This window comes from Lolium rigidum, chromosome 4 (assembly GCF_022539505.1).
Source record: "Lolium rigidum isolate FL_2022 chromosome 4, APGP_CSIRO_Lrig_0.1, whole genome shotgun sequence".
In the NCBI taxonomy this organism is placed as follows: domain Eukaryota; kingdom Viridiplantae; phylum Streptophyta; class Magnoliopsida; order Poales; family Poaceae; genus Lolium; species Lolium rigidum.
The window spans coordinates 179,121,898-179,145,986 of record NC_061511.1 but is presented as its reverse complement, the minus strand read 5'-3'; the positions used below and the strand labels follow the sequence as shown (position 1 = coordinate 179,145,986).

The 24,089-nt window shown below is 43.8% G+C and overlaps 1 protein-coding gene across 1 annotated transcript; it reads left to right on the top strand.

Moving 5' to 3' along the window:
• Positions 1 to 11,406: 11,406 nt before the first annotated feature.
• Positions 11,407 to 11,907, top strand: LOC124708207. The gene has a single exon (XM_047239894.1). It carries the CDS (start codon positions 11,407 to 11,409, stop codon positions 11,905 to 11,907), a length of 501 nt encoding a protein of 166 aa, XP_047095850.1.
• Positions 11,908 to 24,089: the final 12,182 nt, after the last annotated feature.

The window sequence follows — 24,089 nt, the reverse complement described above, 5'->3', positions numbered from 1 at the left end:
CTCAGAAAATTAAGAAAATTTACGTGAGTGATCCTCAGATATGTACGCAACTTTCATTCAATTTGGGCATTTTCATTTGAGCAAGTCTGGTGCCTCAATAAAATCCATCTTTACGGACTGTTCTGTTTTGATAGATTCTGCCTTTTATTTCGCATTGCCTCTTTTGCTATGTTGGATGAATTTCTTTGATCCATTAATGTCCAGTAGCTTTATGCAATGTCCAGAAGTGTTAAGAATGATTGTGTCACCTCTGAACATGTTAATTTTTATTGTCCACTAACCCTCTAATGAGTTGTTTCGAGTTTGGTGTGGAGGAAGTTTTCAAGGATCAAGAGAGGAGTATGATGCAATATGATCAAGGAGAGTGAAAGCTCTAAGCTTGGGGATGCCCCGGTGGTTCACCCCTGCATATTTTAAGAAGACTCAAGCGTCTAAGCTTGGGGATGCCCAAGGCATCCCCTTCTTCATCGACAACATTATCGAGTTCCTCCCCTGAAACTATATTTTTATTCCGTCACATCTTATGTGCTTTGCTTGGAGCGTCGGTTTGTTTTTGTTTTTGTTTTTGTTTGAATAAAATGGATCCTAGCATTCACCGTATGGGAGAGAGACACGCTCCGCTGTTGCATATGGACAAGTATGTCCTTAGGCTTTACTCATAGTATTCATGGCGAAGTTTCTTCTTCGTTAAATTGTTATATGGTTGGAATTGGAAAATGCTACATGTAGTAATTCTAAAATGTCTCGAATAATTTGATACTTGGCAATTGTTGTGCTCATGTTTAAGCTCTTGCATCATATACTTTGCACCCATTAATGAAGAAACACATAGAGCTTGCTAAAATTTGGTTTGCATATTTGGTTTCTCTAAAGTCTAGATAATATCTAGTATTGAGTTTTGAACAACAAGGAAGACGGTGTAGAATCTTATAATGTTTACAATATGTCTTTTATGTGAGTTTTTCTGCACCGTTCATCCTTGTGTTTGTTTCAAATAACCTTGCTAGCCTAAACCTTGTATCGAGAGGGAATACTTCTCATGCATCCAAAATCATTGAGCCAACCACTATGCCATTTGTGTCCACCATACCTACCTACTACATGGTATTTCTCCGCCATTCCAAAGTAAATTGCTTGAGTGCTACCTTTAAAATTCCATCATTCGCCTTTACAATATATAGCTCATGGGACAAAAATAGCTTAAAAACTATTGTGGTATTGAATATGTACTTATGCACTTTATCTCTTATTAAGTTGCTTGTTGTGCGATAACCATGCTTCTGGGGACGCCATCAACTATTCTTTGTTGAATATCATGTGAGTTGCTATGCATGTCCGTCTTGTCCGAAGTAAGAGAGATCTACCACCTTAATGGTTGGAGCATACATATTGTTAGAGAAGAACATTGGGCCGCTAACTAAAGCCATGATTCATGGTGGAAGTTTCAGTTTTGGACATATATCCTCAATTTCATATGAGAATAATAATTGTTGCCACATGCTTATGCATTAAAGAGGAGTCCATTATCTGTTGTCCATGTTGTCCCGGTATGGATGTTTAAGTTGAGAATAATCAAAAGCGAGAAATCCAAAATGCGAGCTTTCTCCTTAGACCTTTGTACGGGCGGCATGGAGGTACCCCATTGTGACACTTGGTTAAAACATGTGTATTGCGATGATCCGGTAGTCCAAGCTAATTAGGACAAGGTGCGGGCACTATTAGTATACTATGCATGAGGCTTGCAACTTGTAAGATATAATTTACATAACTCATATGCTTTATTACTACCGTTGACAAAATTGTTTCATGTTTTCAAAATAAAAGCTCTAGCACAAATATAGCAATCGATGCTTTCCTCTTTGAAGGACCATTCTTTTTACTTTTATGTTGATTCAGTTCACCTATCTCTCTCCACCTCAAGAAGCAAACACTTGTGTGAACTGTGCATTGATTTTTACATACTTGCATATTGCATTTGTTATATTACTCTATGTTGACAATTATCCATGAGATATACATGTTACAAGTTGAAAGCAACCGCTGAAACTTAATCTTCCTTTGTGTTGCTTCAATACCTTACTTTGATTTATTGCTTTATGAGTTAACTCTTATGCAAGACTTATTGATGCTTGTCTTGAAGTACTATTCATGAAAAGTCTTTGCTTTATGATTCACTTGTTTACTCATGTCATTACCATTGTTTTGATCGCTGCATTCATTACATATGTTTACAAATAGTATGATCAAGGTTATGATGGCATGTCACTCCAGAAATTATCTTTGTTATCGTTTTACTGCTCGGGACGAGCGAAACTAAGCTTGGGGATGCTGATACGTCTCCGACGTATCAATAATTTCTTGTGTTCCATGCCACATTATTGATAATATCTACATGTTTTATGCACACTTTATGTCATATTCGTGCATTTTACGGAACTAACCTATTAACAAGATGCCGAAGAGCCGATTGCTGTTTTCTCGCTGTTTTTGGTTTCAGAAATCCTAGTAACGAAATATTCTCGGAATTGGACGAAATCAACGCCCGGGATCCTATTTTGCCACGAAGCTTCCGGAAGACCGAAGGAGAGTCGAAGTGGGGCCACGAGGTGGCCGGACACCGAGGCGGCGCGGCCCGGGCCCCGGCCGCGCCGGCCTGTCGTCTGGGCCCCTCGTGCCGCCTCTTTACCTGCCCTTCCGCCTACAAATAGCCTCCGTCGCGAAACCCCCAGTGCCGAGAGCCACGATACGGAAAACCTTACTGAGACGCCGCCGCCGCCAATCCCATCTCGGGGGATTCTGGAGATCTCCTCCGGCACCCTGCCGGAGAGGGGATTCATCTCCCGGAGGACTCTTCACCGCCATGGTCGCCTCCGGAGTGATGAGTGAGTAGTTCACCCCTGGACTATGGGTCCATAGCAGTAGCTAGATGGTTGTCTTCTCCTCATTGTGCTTCATTGTTGGATCTTGTGAGCTGCCTAACATGATCAAGATCATCTATACTGTAATACTATATGTTGTGTTTGTCGGGATCCGATGGATAGAGAATACTATGTTATGTTAATTATCAAGTTATTACCTATGTGTTGTTTATGATCTTGCATGCTCTCCGTTATTAGTAGAGGCTCTAGCCAAGTTTTCGCTCTTAACTCCAAGAGGGAGTATTTATGCTCGATAGTGGGTTCATGTCTTCGTGAATCTGGAGGAGTGACAGAAACCTCTAAGGTTATGGATGTATTGTTGCCACTAGGGATAAAACATTGATGCTATGTCTAAGGATGTAGTTATTGATTACATTACGCACCATACTTAATGCAATTGTCCGTTGTTTTGCAACTTAATACTTGGAAGGGGTTCGGATGATAACTCTGAAGGTGGACTTTTTAGGCATAGATGCATGCTTGGATAGCGGTCTATGTACTTTGTCGTAATGCCCAATTAAATCTCACTATATTTATCATGACATGTATGTGCATTGTTATGCCCTCTCTATTTGTCAATTGCCCGACTGTAATTTGTTCACCCAACACGCTTTTATCTTATGGGAGAGACACCTCTAGTGAACTGTGGACCCCGATCCATTCTTTTATACTGAAATACAAATATGCTGCAATACTTGTTCTTTACTGTTTTCTGCAAACAATCATATTCCACACAATACGGTTAATCCTTTGTTACAGCAAGCCGGTGAGATTGACAACCTCACTGTTTCGTTGGGTCAAAGTACTTTGGTTGTGTTGTGCAAGTTCCACGTTGGCGCCGGAATCTCTGGTGTTGCGCCGCACTACATCCCGCCGCCATCAACCTTCAACGTGCTTCTTGACTCCCTACTTGGTTCGATTAAACCTTGGTTTCTTGCGAGGAAACTTGCCGCTGTGCGCATCACACCTTCCTCTTGGGGTTCCCAACGGACGTGTCAACTACACGCATCAAGCAAATTTCTGGCGCCGTTGCCGGGGAACAAAGAAAAGCTACACCACAGAGATTTATACCTCCCACGTCAACTTCGCGCCAGCAGTAGTTCCAAACCTATGCGAACTTGGTGTTTGATCAAGGGGTACTACAGGCTTTTATCGCCATGGAACTTCCTTGCTTTTTCCCTAACAATGGTGATTAGATGATGTAGTTAGCTAATTATATCTGTTCTCTTGAGTGTTCGGTATTGTTTTGGTAACTACTAGTTAGGGCTAAGAGCACCTTATGAAGAGGGAGGTAACAACATCGTTGCTTAGCACATAACCAAATATCCGATTCTTCCCTCATCAGCCAAGGTAGCTCACATTATTGCCAACCAATCAATCGGCCAAAACTGCACCATGAAACTTTGTTGGATCCAAACATAGTGCACAAACATGTATAGCCTCCATTTACCTCATACAGCGGGCCAAAAGCAGAAACGGAGAACCAGTGCGAGCAACCAATCAGGCTCTAAGTTGTGGTTAGTTGCGTAGGCGTCTTTTGGGCTTTCGGTCTCAGGTTCCAAGCGGTGTGTCTACGGAGATACGAGCCAAAAGGCACACCGTGTACTATATTTGTTTGATTTCCCACGCAGGATTTGGTAGCATTTTTGGCGTAATTATAACCCTTTTGTTTGGTCCGTTGCACGTATGAATAAAACAATGAGAACTTTCTTGAGTCAAGTTTATTGAGGGAGTTAAGCACTTTGATAATAGGGTTAACTCCAGTATCATCATCGTCGCCATCTCAAGCCATCACCAGCAAGCATGCATCACCACCCCATGGTCCCTAGGCCACCATTTGTAGTATTGATTGTGTGCGGCCCAGCCATACCAAAAGAGTTGGTACCCCTGGCCTTGTGGTCGAAGAGGTGTCCGTGAGCCACCATGAGAGCCTCATAGGAGAACTCAACAACTTTGATGATGGCCTGGTAGAGGTTAGAGTGCATGTTAGTTGGCTTGATACCCCTTATCGCTTGAGCGACGTCCGTGATGGCCGATGTTGCTAAAGTCGAGGAACTCATCCTTTGCCAGGACGCACTCTTCCTCTTACGTACCTATGGGATCATTAGAGCCATGGAAAACTTGCCAGTGAAGAGTCTGCAAGCAAAGATGGTGTGCATCTCAGTGTAGTTCATGATGGGCTTGTTGAGGTACTTAGCTTACTTGGGTTATCATAATATCATGGTTAGCAAGAGAGAGTGCTAACCATGATATGTCCCTCATAGTGCTGAGCCACTAAGATGATGTTGCACTTGTCCTCTTCCCACTGATCTCAATTGAGGTTTCTGAGCTTGCTAATATGGATGCACATGGTCCTCCAATTTCTCAGGTGGTTGCAAACCTGAGTAGAAGTTAATTCAGGTCCACAATAGTCAAACAGAGCCTTGGAAACAACAGGCATATGGACCTCTTTGAAGCCTTTGTCGGTACAGATGCCGTCCTTGATGATCTAGCACATATTATATAGCACGATGGAGGCCTAGAAGGGATACCACTTCATGGTGCCCTTCATATGTGCAGCATGCGCTTTTTGCGCCTTCCGAGCAACGTGCACCCTCCTGCTCATTTCGTGCCTTGGTAAGGTTTACAAACACCTTTATTGAAGGAACATTCTGCAAAAGGCTTTGCACAAAACTCTGCGGAATGGATCCAAGTTTTGCATATTGAGTCAACTTTGACTTCTGAGCCACCTCGACATTGAAAATGTTCTCATCCAAGGGGGCTGCAAGTCGTTGACATAGGAATGGATCTGCAACTCACCAACGGAAACTAGAGTCTGACTAATAAACATGTCACACAAGGAGCCCTACAATTACCGAGCAATTAGAAGATAGTTAAACAAGACATGCACATGATGAGAGACAACAACATCATACTGCAAGAAGTGCCATAGATTTCACTAAACTACTATTGTACAAGCTAGGTAAACAGTTAAGGGAAACCCTTATAACTGGGCAAATCCTTAAATACCTAACTTTTAAGGTTTTCGTGGAAGAAATGGGCATGAACGGTTTTCGTGGAAGAAATGGGCATGGATGGATACCGTATAACTCGACTGACTCGTAACATATACAAAGGGAACCGTTAGTTCGCTTCCGAGATTTTTATATCCGCAGTCCCGTAGACCATTTCCAACGGACCCTGTAGACACGTTGACGATTGGTGGGAGGGAAGTTTCAATCCAATTGTCACCGTACCGCCGCTGAAATCCGACCACGCATGCGTCCTTGACGACTCATCGTCATCCTCGCAAGTTGAATTGGCCTGAATCTCACGAAATCGTGCGGCCGGCGTGCGGGAATGGGAGGAAGGCTGGCTGGAAGGCAAAGGAGGGCGAGCATGTGCAGGCCGGGAGAGCGGTAGTGCGGCACGATCGGAGGGCAGACAGTGTGTGGGGCGGGCGAGCGGCCGGCGGGCATGCTGTTTCATGGTCCGGTCGTAGCTGTGAAGAAGTGGGAGAAGAGGAGGAAAAAGGAAAAATAAAAAGCTGACGATGGGCATTTTGTTCACAGATTCCTTAATATGCTATCTTAGCTTCTCCTTTTGCGAGATATGATCTACGCGATGCAATTTGAGTCTTTATATCGCATTTATCGTGCCATTTATCCGTGATTTTAAAGGCCGCGAGATAAAAGGTTTGCTAGAGTTTCTCTAAGTCACATATCTACCCTAACTAGATGGAGGTGGAGGACGAAGTCACGCTTATGTTATTTACGGTCATCACTGAAGGTGGAGGACGAAGCGGAGAGCTCAAACAAGTGGTAAAAGTCGAGATGCTGCCGTCGCGGCTAACACCACCTACTTACCAGATCACCGGCCGGAGATGAGAGTTTGGTGGGGAAATGGTGGTTTTGAATTGGGCGGTGATAGAAGGGGTAGAAAAAAGGGGAGAGTTTTGGCGGGAGGTGACCGAAATACTCCTGCTCCCCTTTTTCGCGGCATTGCGGTGCCTCACAGTCATCTCCATAATAACAGCACCTCGTGTAGGTAGCACCACCTTTTCGTTCTTGGGAAATGGCTGATTCGGACATTTCCCCTAAACCTAGCACGGAACTGCTTTGACGTGTACTAACCACAACATGAAGTGAGCCAAGTCAACCAATCACCTTTTTTTTGGGCTCCAGGGGCTGGTCGTACTTAATCTGGGCATGGTTGCTTGCCCATATAGTTTCAGGTCGTTTGCTGTTTTGGAGAGAAAATCCACGGGTGTTGTAATTATGCTAAACCCTAAGACATAACAACTGTCTTCACTGATATATCTTTACTATTAAATACAAATACGACCGTGGTACGTCGGGCGCGCTCGGTTCGTTCGTATATTTGACGTTTCGTACGCCTCACGGAGATTGATTCGTGGCGCAGCGCACCTTGGATGGGAGGGTGTCGGGTACACAGGCAGCCACCAATCGATTGCTAGGTCAGCTTCACGCCGCAATTCTCTGAAGCAGGGAACGGGGCAGCAATCTGTGGATAGCCCAGAGCTGCGCCGCCGCGGAGGAGAGGGCAATTCTTAAATTGAATGAGGTTTGAGCCACGAACGACCATGTGGTCAGCAACATGGGGCGTGGCCTCAGGCAGAGCTAAAGATGCAGCCGTCGGCGTTGGAGCTTCATGCTTGGGAGGGCCATCCCTTTCTACTTTGTATCATGCGACGAGCTTCATCATGATAATTTAAGGTCCAGCTTGTACAGCGCGTTTCTGTTGATAATTCTGGATTTTTCAATTTCAGTTAATTCTGCTATATACTGGTTTTAGAGGCATTGGTTCCGCTATACGAAACATCCTGTTGAATGTGATTTGATGTGCAATTGATGTACATTTTGGTTTAGCTGTAATGAAAACAAGGGATACGAAACTTCATGCTTCACAGAAATATGCATCTGTTCCATGGGACGATGACAAGAATAATGAAGGTTGATTGCTTGCTGTAAGCTGCACCACACACGCAGAACAATATTTACGGAGGAAAGCTAGGCATGCTCTCAAGGGATCTGAATAAAGTTTTGAGTGAAGTTCAATTGTTCAGTCAGCTGATGATGATAATGACTTATCTATTTTTTTTTCAAACACATACTGTATATTAAACCAGCAAGCAAGCCGTCTCATTAAAAGACTTTCAACCCTATTAGGTACCCTGATAAGAAAAAAAGTGCATAAAAAAAAACTTGCCCCTACGAATTCAACAAACTTACATCATTAAGTACAAAAGGGAGAATAAAACTTGAGGGACATCACTCCACCTCAAAACTGAATTTATACCGAAGGAGTTTCTAGCTAATTCATGAGCTATCTGGTTGGCCTCTCGACTGGGATGCCTATAGCGAATCAAACTAAAACCATCGGCTTTCACAAAACACTCTGCAAGGATCACTGCAAATCGACTCCAAACTTCCACTTCTGCATTACACGCTTGAATCAATTCAAGAGAATCCGACTCTATTATGACTAATTGGATGGCCAATTGTTCCAAGAATTCCAGATCTTTTAGCGGAGCCGAAGCTTCCGTCAAATGATGTATCTAAAAATTGGGCCACCCTCGCCATGGCAACGGGAATTACATTTTACAAGTCCGTGATTTAGTTTTTTCTTCCGATGCAACGCACGGGCATATTTGCTAGTATATATATAGTAAGAAAAAAAAATCCTACCCCCTGTTGGCTAGGTTGCTGGGGGCTTAGTTTGCCCTCAATATCTTCACAAGCAATGTACTCAAAACCTCAAGATATTGTAGAGGAGTCATGGGTGTATATAAAATTTCGATTTAGCTTCTTCATTTTGTCGAAACGGGAAATTTGGATATCGCTGGAGGATACATGGTTTGGTATCTCTGTTCTCTTCTCTTGCAATTCAATTCTTAAGCATCTGTGATGTTTGTAATGAAAAACAACCATTAGATAATCGTGAGGTTGCCAATCTCCTTACGAGTTCAATATTTACACGTTTCGGCGGTGTATTTTTTTTTTCGTTTTGCAGTCCATTTCATGGGACAACTTCTACAATTTTAACAAACCTTTTAAAAAAAAAACACAGTACAAACGCAGACGCTCACATACACGTGCATACACTCACCCCTATGAACGCACACACGCACACCCTACCCCTATGAGCACCTCCGGAAGACTGAGCCAGCGGATTGGATCTTGAAATTGACGAAGTCACCACATGCGCCTCGCTGTCGACGGGAACGTCGCCTCCCACTGAATAAATATTCCGTCTTTATGAGACACACAGATGTTAAACCTGGAGTTTGAACTGGGGGTACAACCTTAGCAGAATGTATCATCTGAAAACTAATGATCATCTGGAAAAAAAATGTTAGCTCAAGTTAACGTAAAGGGAAACTAATGAGCGCATTTCTCCGGGAGCCGTTAGGGCAACCTGGAGGGCTTCACTCCGTCATCGTACCCCAACGAAGATGGTGGTGACACTGAGACGGCTGAGGATGCAACCTTGTCGATGGGAAGATGAGAAAATCAAGCGCTCTGAAGCTGCTGTGACCGCCCTACGACTCTCTTCAGATTGTTTCTGTAATATGTGTCTGTGATTGTGGGTCACCATAAAACTATCTTAGTTCTTTTCGTGCAGTTCTGTTGCAGATCATGCAGTTCAAATATATTTTGATGTAAAATATATTTTGCTGCAATACATTTAAAAAATAGACAAATGGATTGTTTCTTCTGCTGAGTACAGCCAGGGATAAATGTTCAGACCAGAAAAAGGAAGGGTGGGACTTGGTCATTACAGCGTCCCTGTGGAGCATTTGGGGAAAGTGTTTGATGACATAGAAGTCCCACTTCACATTGCTGCCAAACAATGCATGGAGACCTGCAAGCTTTGGTTGATAGGGCCAGGAATGATGAGAGAGCTGCACTTCTTCTCTGGTTTTCAGAGTGGCATATTTGATCTCATCACCACTCTCTTTGCTTTGCTCTGTACATATAACTAGTTTTTCTCTGTGCTCCCTCCTTGTGTTCTATGATTTCTGTAAAACTTTGAGCTGCCTTAGCTTCCTTTAATAAAATTTAGGTAGGAGTTTTTCCCCTTCCGAGATTATCAAAAAGAAATATTTGGTTGCCAATTGAATTATGGCTTTCCAAAAATGTCCAAATGATCGATGTGTATGTACATTGATTTGACTGCCCTGTCTAGATATTGATTTGACAGTCAGATCAATGTACATGCACGTTTTTTAATCTTCTTGCTACATCATTTGAACAAGCAACCAATACCATCTTTCCAAACATGATTGTGAGACTGTGAGTTGCTGCAATATTATCTCCACTATGCATCTTCAGAAGATTGAATGTCCTGTTTTGCTTAATTTCCATTCAGAGATGTCATGAGAATCATTCAGCGCAACACTTACAAGCATGTCTTCCGGAAGCTATAGCAGCAACGGAAATAATATGTTCATTGCGGACACTGAATAAGACAGGGATTTTGTCCTTCAAGGGAGTTGATCCACACAGGCATCCTACAATCAATTCTTTTACCATTCCTACTAATCATCACTCTCCCCTACCGATATAATTGTTTGACTTACAGCAAGTAGCAGAGATAGAGATAGATCGAGAAAAGGAAAAGTGCGGCTCTTTTCTTCCCCCTAAAACAACAACGGTTTTCTTCTTTTACGAGCTTGTATCACCTTCATAACTTCTTTAAGGAAGACGAAGTCAAGACTGTCAAAAGCTCATTTACATTTCTATGGTTGGTAACTAAACTTGAACAGCGTGGCCGACAAGCTGCATATGTGCTCCAACTTCCACTCCGCAGTTGATCCGTTTTGACTCGATGTCTTCCCACCCTATGAGTAATTTTTCAACGAGGGCGACATTAGCACACTGATCGGCATCTGAATCCTGACTTCACCACTGTCTAAGCGTTTAGAGTCAAAGACACTAGGATCGGAGACCATTATAAAACCGCCGGAATCATGTGCACACAACATATAAAATCGAGAACAAGGACGAGCATCGTACTTTCTCCGACTAAAAACAGAGATATATGTTTGATTTTCCAACAGACATCTCCCTATCCCACGCATAAAAAACAGAGAGCCTGACACACCCTCAACAGACCACTCTCGTAGAATCCACCCATAATTAACCACCCTGCACCGACCTGTTACCGGACCAACGATCGAGCTGGAAAACCACGCAGCTCAAACCGTCTAACCATGGTAGCTTAGTATAAATTAAGCAGCTAACCCCTCGCCATGTGGTATATAGTCGTGTGCGGGAGACAAGGGGTGAATATAAATCTCTGCCCAAATCTTGGATACTTTCTACAGGGCTCACCAGCTCAATTGTCCATGATCTTGTCCTACTAATCAGCACCCACACGAGCTCCCTGATTACCAGCTCCGTTTTGCAAACAGCTTTCACCTCTCGGGCTACCAAGGCATCAAGAAACCAGATCCAACCAGAGTTCTGCTAGCCAGGCATTCGAGATGCATGGCTACTCCAACCTCGGCTCCTCGTCGCCTCCGGTGGCGGTGGTGGCGGCGACCAATGGCCCCCGAGCCAGGCGATCGCTGGAGCTGACCAACACAAAGGAGACCAATGCGTGGGAAGGGCTGGCCCTGGGCGCGGTGACCCTGGCGAGGACCTTCTCCACCGGGTCCCAGAGGCTCTGCAGGTCCGGCGAGAAGGCCAGGGGCCTGCCGGGCGCGATGAGGAGGGCCTTCTCCATGAGGAGGCACCCGGCGGCTCCCGGCAAGGGGGACGGATACTACTGGAGGATCCACGACATGGACGGGGACAGCGACCACGGCGACGTCGTCGGCAATGCCGTGGCCGAGGAGCGCGACGAGGAGGAAGAGAAGGGGGAGAAGAAGAAGGTGCAGCGTGAAGAAGGTGGTGTGAAGGAGGAGGCTAAGGGGAGGACGCCGAAGACGAAGAAGAAAGGTAACAACGTTCTCAGGGCGTGCAAGAAACTTCTCCGGTTGTGATGACAACTTACCGGTCGATCGATCAAGCAGCTTCTACTGTAATGGAAGTATGAAAATGAGATAATGCTTCTATACTTGATCTTTGTCCCTTGGTTATTGCGGTGTCCATGATGCATCGGTTTGGTTGAATTTGGTTGACGAGGAGCAAAACCAGGTGATCTCGCGCATGCTTCTTTGTGCGTTATGTCGGAACTGTTAGATCTTGATTAGACTGGCAATATGGGCCACAGACCGTGTCGCATGGGAATTGCTATTCTCTGATGCCATCAAGCGACGACCACCGTCCACCGGAGACCGGAGTCAAATGGACCCCGGGGGCTCCTGCGCAACCTTTCTCGTCGGGTGGGAACCGCACATGTCGGGCCTGAGTAGTGTACGCATGGGGCATACCATCCGAGAACACCAAGGTCGACCTAACGTCATCTCCAGCGCCGCGACGCAAACGGTCGCTCAGCGACCGTTTTCGTCGCCGTGATCGGAAATGCGTCTGGCACCACCTCCAGCGGGGCGACGCAAAGTGATCGGGCTGTCCGCGGAGACGTAATTCTGGCCCAAATATGCGCCAGGTTTGCGTCTCCGCGAACGTTCGGCGGACACGGAAAGTGTCCGCTCGCGTCTGGCGCACGTTTCGTCGGGCCCGCCTGGCAGTGACGCAGCGTCGATGCGTCTTCTCCACCAGTACTGGCAGCGAGGGGTCGCTTCGGCAGTCTGCGGCCGCGTAAATGGCGATGCCTCGCGTGGCGCGCGGCCGTCGCCTACCTCTGCGCACGTAGTAATGGCGATGCCACGCGTGGCGTGGCCGTCGCCCTGCCTCCGACATATATATACAGGGGCGCGAGCATCTCATCTCCTCCCCACTAAACCCTAGCCGCCGCTGCCGTAGCGCCGCTTCCTCTCAGCCTCCAGCAGATCCACCATGAGCAGCGCCGGCCGTGGCCAGGCTGCCGCGCCTCCACCTTCACCTCCCACTCCACCTCCTCCGGCCTCGAGCTCCTCCGAGGAGTTCGACTCCGAAGACAGCACCGACCTCCTCCACCCGGTCAGGGACGCCGCGACCCTGGCTGAAGCGAAGAAGGAAGCACAGGAGGAGCTGGCGGGCCACGCGGAGTTGGACGCCGAGCTGGAATAGCGCATGATGGCGGCCGCCGCTGCAGCAGAGGACTCCGACTCGGAGATATCTTGGTCCTCCGATGAGCCTGATGCGCCGATGCCGGAGGAGAGGGCGACGGAGCAGAGGATCATCGTCGAGTCTTTCGAGACGCTCAAGGACGACGCCGCCAACGCGAGGCTGGAGCAGGCACTGAGCCGGGACGCGGCGGCGCACCGAGCATAGCGGCCGCGCGGGAGGCGGCGGAGAAGCAGGCGACGAAGCGACGCAACGACGGTGCTGGCCCGTCAGGAAGTAAGTAGTCTAGGCTTATAGATCTACTTTGTATAGTTTTTATGCATTTTTATGTACTACTTTAAATGTTTTTAACTATGTTGCAATTCAAAAAATGGATCGCCCCGGTGGGAGCACACCCAGACGCAAACGGACGCGCGGACAAAATATGTTCGCGGGCAGGCCCGGCCCTGAACCGGTGCAGCCGGTGCGGCCGCACGGGGCCTCCAAGCGCCAGGGGCCCTCATCTACGTATGTTACAGTATACATATACAGTACTAGTACAAGGCAGGCACGATTAGCTAGCTGGTTTGGAAAGAGGCATTGATTGATGGCAAAAAAAAGGCATTGATGTATCCTGGCTGGACTCACGTACGTATCTAAATCTATCTAAATCTAAACTACTTATAAAAGCAAGAAGTTGGCAGGAACATTTAATCTCAGCCATCTATCTACTGAGATCCTGTGGCCTAGCATGCTCCAATGACATTGCGCGTCCTTGCGAACGAATTGTCCGACTAATTTGGAAACCTTCCATCAAATTAGCAGTTATTTTGGAAACAAATCTCCATGCTGCCGAATGAATCGTCCGACTAATTTGGAAACCTTCCATTAAATTAGCAGTTATTTTGGAAACAAATCTCCACGCTGACGAATGAATCATCCGACTAATTTGGAAACCTTCCATTAAATTAGCAGTTATTTTCGAAACAAATCTCCACGCTGCCGCAAGCTCCAGAATACAAAGGTTGCATCCCGCTCCACCTAATCTATCACGCATCAGTGATGAAAAATCATTAAGCTTATTATGATATATATGTTGCATTACAATTTATATCAACAAATCGAGACGTGCGTTGCACGTACATACTAACTAGTCGATAGGAAATAACCGGCCACATCTGACCCAGTCTAGCGCCGGCCGCATCGTCTTCTCCCCTGCCTCCTCGTTTTTCTGTTCCGCTGTCCCCAATCCCAAATCGGCAAATCCCCAATCACAGCGAAAGTGGCGACGACCGACGATGGGGCTCTCTCGCCTTGAGATTTCTAGCCGTTTTGGAGGGATTAATGGAGGAGACCATGATTCATTAATTTCCAAGAAATTCGTCCCGAATTTGCAACGGTTAGTTCATCCTCTCCTATATATTCTTCAAGATTGGTCTATTCTTGTTCATCTGATTCGGTTCTGTTTCTCCACTTCTTCATTCCTCATTCCTCAATCAGGGCTCAAGGACAAAATACTGAAGAAAGGGACAAGAGGAGTAGAGCAGCCACACGCAGCCGCACGCAGCGGGTACGGACGGGCGGCGCGACGGCAGCGGCGCCCGGCGGTCAGCAGCAAGCCGACAACAACAAGTCAAGCAGCATCCTAGCTCCAGGTTCATTTGTTTCAACTTTTACTTTGCATGCCTAATTCATCCTGTGTGCCAAGATGTCATCTAGAAAGGCCTCTGGTCATGAAAAGCGACAGAAGCGAAAACGAGTAGATGAGTTCATACAATCCCAAAAGGGTGCCTTAGACAAATTTATTAGCAAAACTGCAAGTTCTGCTAGTGATTCTCAAGAACTAGCTCTAGCAATTGTGGAACAGCCCAATGAAAATCTAAATGCAAACAATAGCAATGCTAGTGAGCATGAAAATTTAGATGAGGGTAATAATAATGTGAGTGATAATGAACCAGAACAACAATCTTTTACCACAAATATTTATGATCCTGCAAATTGGGATAATATAGATGAAAAATTAAGGGATATTTTAGTGGAGAAGGGACCTATAAGAGAAGAAGACCTTGTTTTTCGTATAGATGATTCTGGTAGGCATTTCTCATATTCTTATTATTCTAAAAAAATGAGCAATGGAGAAGTTCATGATCGAGAATGGCTAGTATATTCAAAGCGTGTTGACAAGGTGTTTTGCTTTTGTTGTAAGCTTTTCAAGTTATCAAAAAACAAGAGCGCTTTAGCAACAGAGGGAATGGGAGATTGGAGACACCTTAGTGAGAGGATAAAAGAACACGAAAATAGTGTTGAGCATATTAGTAATATGAGCAATTGGAATGAGTTGAGAATTAGACTAGGAAATGGCCAAACCATTGATAAAGATTTGCAAAAGATATTCGCAAAGGAGAAAGAACGCTTGAAACAAGTTTTGCGAAGAATAATTGCTGTTGTAAAATACCTAGGAAAATGAAATTTGGCTTTTCGGGGATCTAGTGAGAAGCTTTACGATGACAATAATGGCAATTTCTTAGCGACTATCGAGATGATTGCTGAGTTTGACTTGGTAATGCAAGATCATCTTAGACGCATTGAAAACAATGAAATTCATCATCATTACCTTAGCCATAAAATTCAAAACGAGTTGATCTCTCTTTTAGCATCTAGTGTTACAAGTTCTATTATAAAGATTGTTAAAGAGGCCAAGTATTTCTCCATTATCCTTGATTGTACTCCGGATGTGAGTCATGAGGAGCAAATGACTCTACTTGTTCGATGTGTTAATTTGTCAACTAAAAAGATGAAAATTGAAGAGTTCTTTCTAGGGTTCCTCAAGGTAAATGATACATCCGGGTTGGGTCTTTTTAATGAATTGCTTGATGCGATGAAATCTTTTGGTCTTAATATAGATGATGTGAGAGGACAAGGTTACGATAATGGTTCAAACATGAAAGGGAAAAATCAAGGGGTACAAAGAAGATTACTTAGTATTAATCCAAGAGCGCTATATATGCCATGTGCTTGTCATAGTCTTAATCTCACACTTTGTGACATGGCGAATTCGTGCGGTAAAGCAATTACATTTTTTGGCATTGTCCGGCGAATATATGTATTGTTTTCAAGTTCAACTAAAAGATGGAAAGTTCTTCTTGACCATGTTCCAAGTTTCACTCTAAAATCTTTGTCTAATACTCGTTGGGAGAGTAGGATTAAAAGTATAAAGGCTATAAGATTTCAAGCTCCAGAACTAAGGTCGGCTTTGTTAGAATTATCTAAATCTGGTGACGATGCCATGGCAAGAAGCAATGCTAAAACTTTATTTGATGTTATTGGTACTTTTGAGTTTTTACTTAGCATGGTCATTTGGCATGATATTTTGTTTTACATAAATATGGTGAGCAAAATGTTGCAATCACCATCCATGTGCATTGACTCAGCCTTGCAACAAATTGAGGGAACAATGGAATATTTTGATAAGTATAGAAGTACTGGTTTTTCAGCTAGTTTGATTATTGCCAGAGAACTTGCAAACGATATGAAGATACAGCCATCATTTCCAATTAAACGACGTATTACTAGGAAAAAACATTTTGATGAAAGTGACGATGATGCTAACAATGAAGAGATTCTAGCTGTGGAAAAAGCTTTTGAAGTTGATTTCTTTTTTGTTATGGTGGACACAGCTAACACTTCTTTCAAAAATAGATTTGAGGAACTTGGAGTTTTCAAAGAAATATTTGGGTTTTTGCTTAGCTCATCAAATCTGAAGTCATTGGATGAGGTTGGGCTACAAAAGTGTTGCACAAAGTTTGCTAAAACCTTCTCTAAAAAAGATCCAATCTCCCATAAAGATGTATTTGATGTTGACTCTAATGATCTTTTTTCTGAATTAAGAATGTTGCGAATGACCTTACCAGATCAACCAATGCATGCTGCGGAGATGTTTGAGTTTGTTAGAAGTATAAATTGTTTTCCAAACATATCTATTGCATATAGAATTTTATTTACCATACCTGTGACAGTAGCTTCAGCTGAAAGAAGCTTTTCAAAATTGAAGCTTGTTAAAAAATTATCTGAGGTCAGCAATGTCACAGGAAAGATTGAATGGTCTAGCTACAATATGCATTGAGAAGGGCCTATTGGATCAGATTAATGTTGATAATATTATCAATGACTTTGCATCAACAAATTTCAGAAAAAAGCGCTTCACATAGTTGGTGCATTTGTCTATTTTGCATGTCAGTACAAGATCCGAGTACAAGCTGGAGAGCGGGCTAGAGACCTGGAATGTAAGATGTGGAGAGCAAGCACAAGTTTGAGCTGAAATGTTATAAGATCATGAGTAGATGTTTTGTGAGTTGAACTGTCACCCATAATATCATGAGTATTTCCTTGAGAAGATAGGAAGAATTATGTTAAATGCAGGCTCTGGTTAAATGATTAAGTTTGTATTAAATTAAATATCAAAAATCATCTCTATTGCTTATGTACGGGGGCCCTTTTTTTTGCCTTGCACCGGGGCCCTGGAATGCCAGGGCCGGCCCTGTTCGCGGGGCGACGCAAACGGACGCTCACGACCACTTTTGGGCGTCCGAATTGCGTCGCGCCGCTGGAGATGCCCTAACAACGACTTTGAGTTCAGCTAGACATGGGTTGGCCAACCACAATCACGTACTGTATCTATTTCCTTGCGGCGATCCCTATTCTCCGCTTATTGCGGGAACGATCTGGTGCTCCGCATACCCCCTCGACTATGGGCCTGGTCGAGAAACGGTTCGACTAGCTTGAGGGTTCCGTCCCTTCCTCTTTTTTCTGATATTTTAGGTTCTGTTGGTTTTCCTCCTCCGGTTTCTGGTTTTGCCAGTCGGTTTACTGAACTTCTTTTAAAAAAATAGCACTTTTCAGATTTGAAAATTTTAAAATTTGCAAATTTTTTAATCTAAACAATTTTTGTGTTTGAAAATTTTCAAATTTGAGCTATTTTGAATTTGAACAATTTTTGAATTTGAATATTTTTTAAATAATTTTTAATCTGAATATTTTCAAGGTCGAACAATTTCCATAATGAACTTTTTCGAATTTGAAAAATTATTATATTTAAACATTTTCAAATTTCAACATTTCTTTTGTTGCGAATAATTTCAACATTTATAAAATCTAAACCAAAGAAGAAAAGGAGAGAAGATTTAGGTGGGTGACAGGGGTTGTATTGTATATGGTATACATACAAACATGGGCCCAGCCCATCTTAGGTTGGGACACCTGATTCTTTAAGCGGACGCGAACAGAGTTGCCGCTTAAAGCCTTGTATTGGGACTCCCTTTCCTTGCTCTCCCTTGAGGATCACAAAATTCTTCAGAACTAGCCTTGGGGATCAATTGAGACCATACTCCACTTTCTCATTTTAAATAGGCCCATGTAACTTTAATGGTATACTTTGACAACAGGTAGCATGCCCGAATTCCAGTAAACCCTGTTCACCGCCCAATGCGACACTGATCATCGGGGCCGCCTGTAGCCAGCGAGCACCAGGTCGGGCCCATTTAACGAGGTCGGTTGTTTTCTAGGTTTTTGTAGTTACACAATTTGTTTGGTGTTGTCGTTTTTCAATTTTTCTGGGTTTCTCGGTTTTATGCTGGTTTCCTTGCTATTCACTGGTAGTTTTTTCTTTACATTTTTTAATTTTGAACAAATTTCAACTTTTAGCATGTTGTCAGTTTTAACTTTTTTGATTTTGGAAAATTTACAATTTTGAAATTTTAAAAATTTGAATGGAACCCCAGCCTGAGGAGTTACTCGGAATGCTGCCAAGATATCAGTATTTTTTATTTTCAAACATTTTGAAAATTTTGAACATTTGTGAGTTTAATTTTTTTGAATTAAAACATAAAAAAATAGTACCTTTTGTTGGGCCGCATTTGGAGCGGCCCATGATGAAATCCCTTCAGGCAGGGCGGCTGATAAGGGGTGGCCCGATCTTCTCAGTAAGCAACGGTGGTGATGATGATCACGGGATGAACACAGCGGAGATAACTTGATGATAAAGTGGATGATAACTTGTATGACGCAACGAGATCTCTCGATTGGTCCCTGTCGCCAATGCAACAGCTCTCAACCCTGCAAGATATTCGCAACTCCACACACTTGCGCACGTAGCCGCCGACCACGAAGCGGTAAGTTGCAACCTTCTAATCCCCAATGGAACAACAGATCACACAAGACTTTCAGGGATTACACCAAATCAATGCAATATGGTGTAGGGATTCAATAGAGTTGCAAAGCAATCAACTATGAACTAGGGTTTATCTTAAACATGGTCTAAACCTAATTTGGGGGCGTCCTAGGCACTTATATAGGGGTTCAGGACGACCTCAGGTCGAAAAGTTACAAGAATAACCGACCCAGATCGGGATCTGGTCCAGACAGACTCGGACACGACCGGTCTGGGGGCCGGTCGACCGGGCCTGGGACCGGGCTGGTCCGGTCAGAACCGGGCCAGGCACCGGGGGGCAACCGGGCGGGGCGTCCAGGCTTACTGGATAGTGCCCGATTGGCACAAGTGGGAAATCCGGTCGGCGCCGGGCTGGTCTGGCGTGGCACCCGGTTGACCGGGCCTAGGACCGGGCGCGCCGGCGTGCCGGCCGGTCATACCAGATCTGGCGCCGGCCTGAACTTGGTCTTCTTCCCTCGCGCATGCCTCCCTCTCCTCCCTCGCGCTTCCATGAGATGTCTTCATGTCCAGCTTCATGACCAGCTTCACGTCCAGCTTCTTGTCCAGCTGCTCCTCTCCTCCTCGTGCGATGCTTGCTCCCTCCTCATACCTGATCATACATAAGTAATAGGACTTAGGCGGTATAAAGTTCTCATCGATCAAAGTATCACTTAGGAACAAATTCACCTGTTGTTTAAGTAGCTTCGCACGAGCTCGTGTCATTGGTCCAATCCTGACTTCATTGGACTTGAGCTTCACAGCAGGATCGTCTTCATCTTGTAATGACGGAGGTAGTAGTGTGGTAGGGATGTCCTCAGCATCTCCCCCCCCCCCCCTTCAAAAGGCGTCGACCTGGACGCTCCAAGGTCTTCTCCGTCATATGGTGTCAAATCAGCCACATTGAAAGAATTGCTGACACCAAACTCATTGATCTTGGCAAGCACTTGCTAAGGACCAGCACCACGAGGAAGCAACTTGGACTTCCGCAGCTTCGTGAACCTATCCTTGCGAAAATGTACCCATACCATATCACCAGGCTTAAACAACATCTCCTTGTGCTTCTTGTTCATCCTTGCAGCATTGCTCTTGCCTTTCTTCTCTATCAACTCTTTAGTCTTCACATGAATCTTTCGCACAAAATCTGCCCTCTTGGATGCCTCCATATTGACTCTCTCATGTATGGGTAGAGGCAACAAATCCAACGGAGTAATGGGTTTAAAACCATACACCATCTCAAAGGGACACAACTCTGTGGTAGAATGTACCGCCCTGTTGTAAGCAAACTCCACATGCGGCAAACAATCTTCCCACTCCTTCAGGTTCTTCTTGATCATGGATCTCAATAGTTGTGACAATGTTCTATTCACCACTTCAGTTTGACCATCAGTTTGGGGATGAAAAGTTGTACTAAAAAGTAGCTTCGTCCCCAGCTTTCTCCAAAGCGTCTTCCATAAGTAGCTCATAAACTTCCCGTCACGATCAGAAACAATAGTCTTCGGGACTCCATGTAGACGTACAATCTCCCTGAAAAACAGGTTAGCAATATGCGACGCATCGTCGCTCTTGTGGCAGGCAATAAAATGTGACATCTTAGAGAATCTATCCACTACCACAAATATAGAATCATGGCCTCTCTTAGTATGCGGCAAACCCAACACAAAATCCATACTAATATCTTCCCAAGGTGTAGTAGGTGCCGGTAAAGGAGTACACAAACCGTGAGGCTTCAGCTTGGACTTGGACTTGTTGCAAGTAATGCACCTTTTCACATATCTGTCCACATCCCGCATCATCTTTGGCCAATAAAAGTGGTCAGCTAGCACGAGTAGCGTCTTCTCACGCCCAAAGTGACCCATCAAACCTCCAACATGAGATTCCTGCAATAAGAGCAAACGCACAGACGATTCTGGAACACATAGTTTGTTAGCTCTAAACAAGAACCCATCATGTATGTGATATCTCTCCCATGCTTTACCAATAGCACACAAGCGATATGGTTTAGCAAAATCATGTTCAATAGCATACAAATCACATAGTATCTCTAAACCAGGAATTTTAACATCAAGTTGAGTTAATAACATATTCTTCCTAGATAGAGCATCAACAACAATATTATCTTTTCCCTTCTTATGCTTAATAATGTATGGAAAATACTCAATGAACTCAACCCACTTAGCAAGACGCTTATGCAAAGTAGATTGAGCGTTCTGATATTTTAAAGCTTCATGATCAGAATGTATGATAAATTCTTTTGGCCACAAGTAATGTTGCCAAACCTCAAGAACTCTAATTAAAGCATATAATTCTTTATCATAGATAGGATAGTTCAACTTAGCACCGAGAAAGTTTCTCGAGAAAAATATGCAATTGGGCGACCCTCTTGCATCAACACACCACCAATTCCAATACCACTAGCATCACATTCAATCTCAAATTGCTTATTGAAATCAGGAAGTGCAAGCAACGGTGCAGAAGTTAACAATCGTTTCAGTTCATCAAAATCATGATCTTGGGCTGCGCCCCACTCAAAGACAACACCCTTTTTAGTCAAATCATTCAAAGGTGCAGCAATAGTACTAAAGTTGGGCACAAATCTTCTATAAAACCCAGCTAGACCATGAAAACTTTGTACTTGACTCACATTCATGGGAGTAGGCCAATTTTGAATAGCTTCAATTTTAGACACATCTACTTCTACTCCATGCTTAGAGACAACATAACCCAGAAATATGACCTTATGTTTGCAAAATGTGCACTTCTCAAGAATATCATAGAGTTTATTATCACGCAACACTTGCAAAACATGTCGAATATGTATATTATGATCAGATTCATTGCGGCTGTAGATTAATATGTCATCAAAGTACACAACCACAAACTTGCCAATAAAATTACGCAAAACATGGTTCATCAGTCTCATGAAAGTGCTAGGTGCATTAGTCAAACCAAAAGGCATTACTAACCACTCGTATAAACCAGATTTTGTTTTAAATGTTGTTTTCCATTCATCCCCCTCTTTCATCCTAATTTGATGATAACCACTACGCAAATAAATTTTAGAGAAAACAGCAGCACCACAAAATTCATCTAGCATATCCTCTAAACGGGGAATAGGATGACGATATCGAATAGTAATGTTGTTTATCGCTCTACAATCTACACACATGCGCCATGTACCATCTTTCTTAGGAACTAGAATAACAGGAACATCATAAGGACTAAGGCATATGCGGATATAACCTTTGTCGAGTAGCGCTTGTACTTGCTTCTGTATCTCCTTCGTTTCTTCGGGGTTCGTTCTATATGGCGCCCTATTGGGCAGCGAAGCTCCGGGGATCAAGTCAATTTGATGCTCAATACCACGCAATGGTGGTAGTCCTGCGGGTACCTCCTCCGGAAACACGTCGCCGAATTCCTGCAAAACATTAGAAACACCAAGAGGAATAGGGGTCATGTCGTTAGAAACCAAAACCGTACCCTTGTACATGAGCACAAGAGGCATAGCTGTAGCATCCTCACTAAATTCTCTCATGTCTTCTTTGGTGGCTAATAAGACTAAGGAATTCACTCTCTCACTTTTCGTTATATCACCCACGGTATTACAATTCTCTCGCCTATCTATAGATGCATCCTCCAAGTTTATTTCAATTTTCTGACGAGATTCATTGACAATTTGTTGTGGTGACATAGGCTGCAAGTTGATTTTCTTGCCCTTGAACTCCAAGTGATATGTATTGGCACGGCCATTGTGTTGCACAGAACGGTCATAGAGCCAAGGCCGACCCAATAGTAGGTGACACACCGTCATAGGAACCACATCAAAATCAATGGAATCTTTATACAGTCCAATCTCAAACTCAACACGCACCATGTAGTTTACCTTCATATCACCATTGTCGCTCAACCATTGAATATAGTATGGATGCGGGTGCGGTAGATACTTCAACTTCAGCTTGGTACGCAACTCCTTGCTTGCTAAATTGCGACAACTCCCGCCATCAATAATGACCTTGCAAGCCTTGTCAGGACCAACTAAAGCCTTTGTTTGAAACAAATTGTAGCGCTGAGTGAAGGAGATATGCCCTAGAGGCAATAATAAAAGTGGTTATTATTTATATCTCTATGTTTATGATAAATGTTTATATGTCATGCTATAATTGTATTAACCGAAACATTAGTACATGTGTGATATGTAGACAACAAGAAGTCCCTAGTATGCCTCTTAAACTAGCTTGTTGATTAATGGATGATTAGTTTCATAATCATGAACATTGGATGTTATTAATAACAAGGTTATATCATTATATGAATGATGTAATGGACACACCCAATTAAGCGTAGCATAAGATCTCGTCATTAAGTTATTTGCTATAAGCTTTCGATACATAGTTACCTAGTCCTTATGACCATGAGATCATGTAAATCACTTATACCGGAAAGGTACTTTGATTACACCAAACACCACTGCGTAAATGGGTGGTTATAAAGGTGGGATTAAGTATCCGGAAAGTATGAGTTGAGGCATATGGATCAACGAGTGGGATTTGTCCATCCCGATGACGGATAGATATACTCTGGGCCCTCTCGGTGGAATGTCGTCTAATGTCTTGCAAGCATATGAATGAGTTCATAAGAGACCACATACCACGGTACGAGTAAAGAGTACTTGTCGGAGACGAGGTTGAACAAGGTATAGAGTGATACCGAAGATCAAACCTCGGACAAGTAAAATATCGCGAGACAAAGGGAATTGGTAATGTATGTGAATGGTTCATTCGATCACTAAAGTCATCGTTGAATATGTGGGAGCCATTATGGATCTCCAGATCCCGCTATTGGTTATTGGTCGGAGTGAGTACTCAACCATGTCCG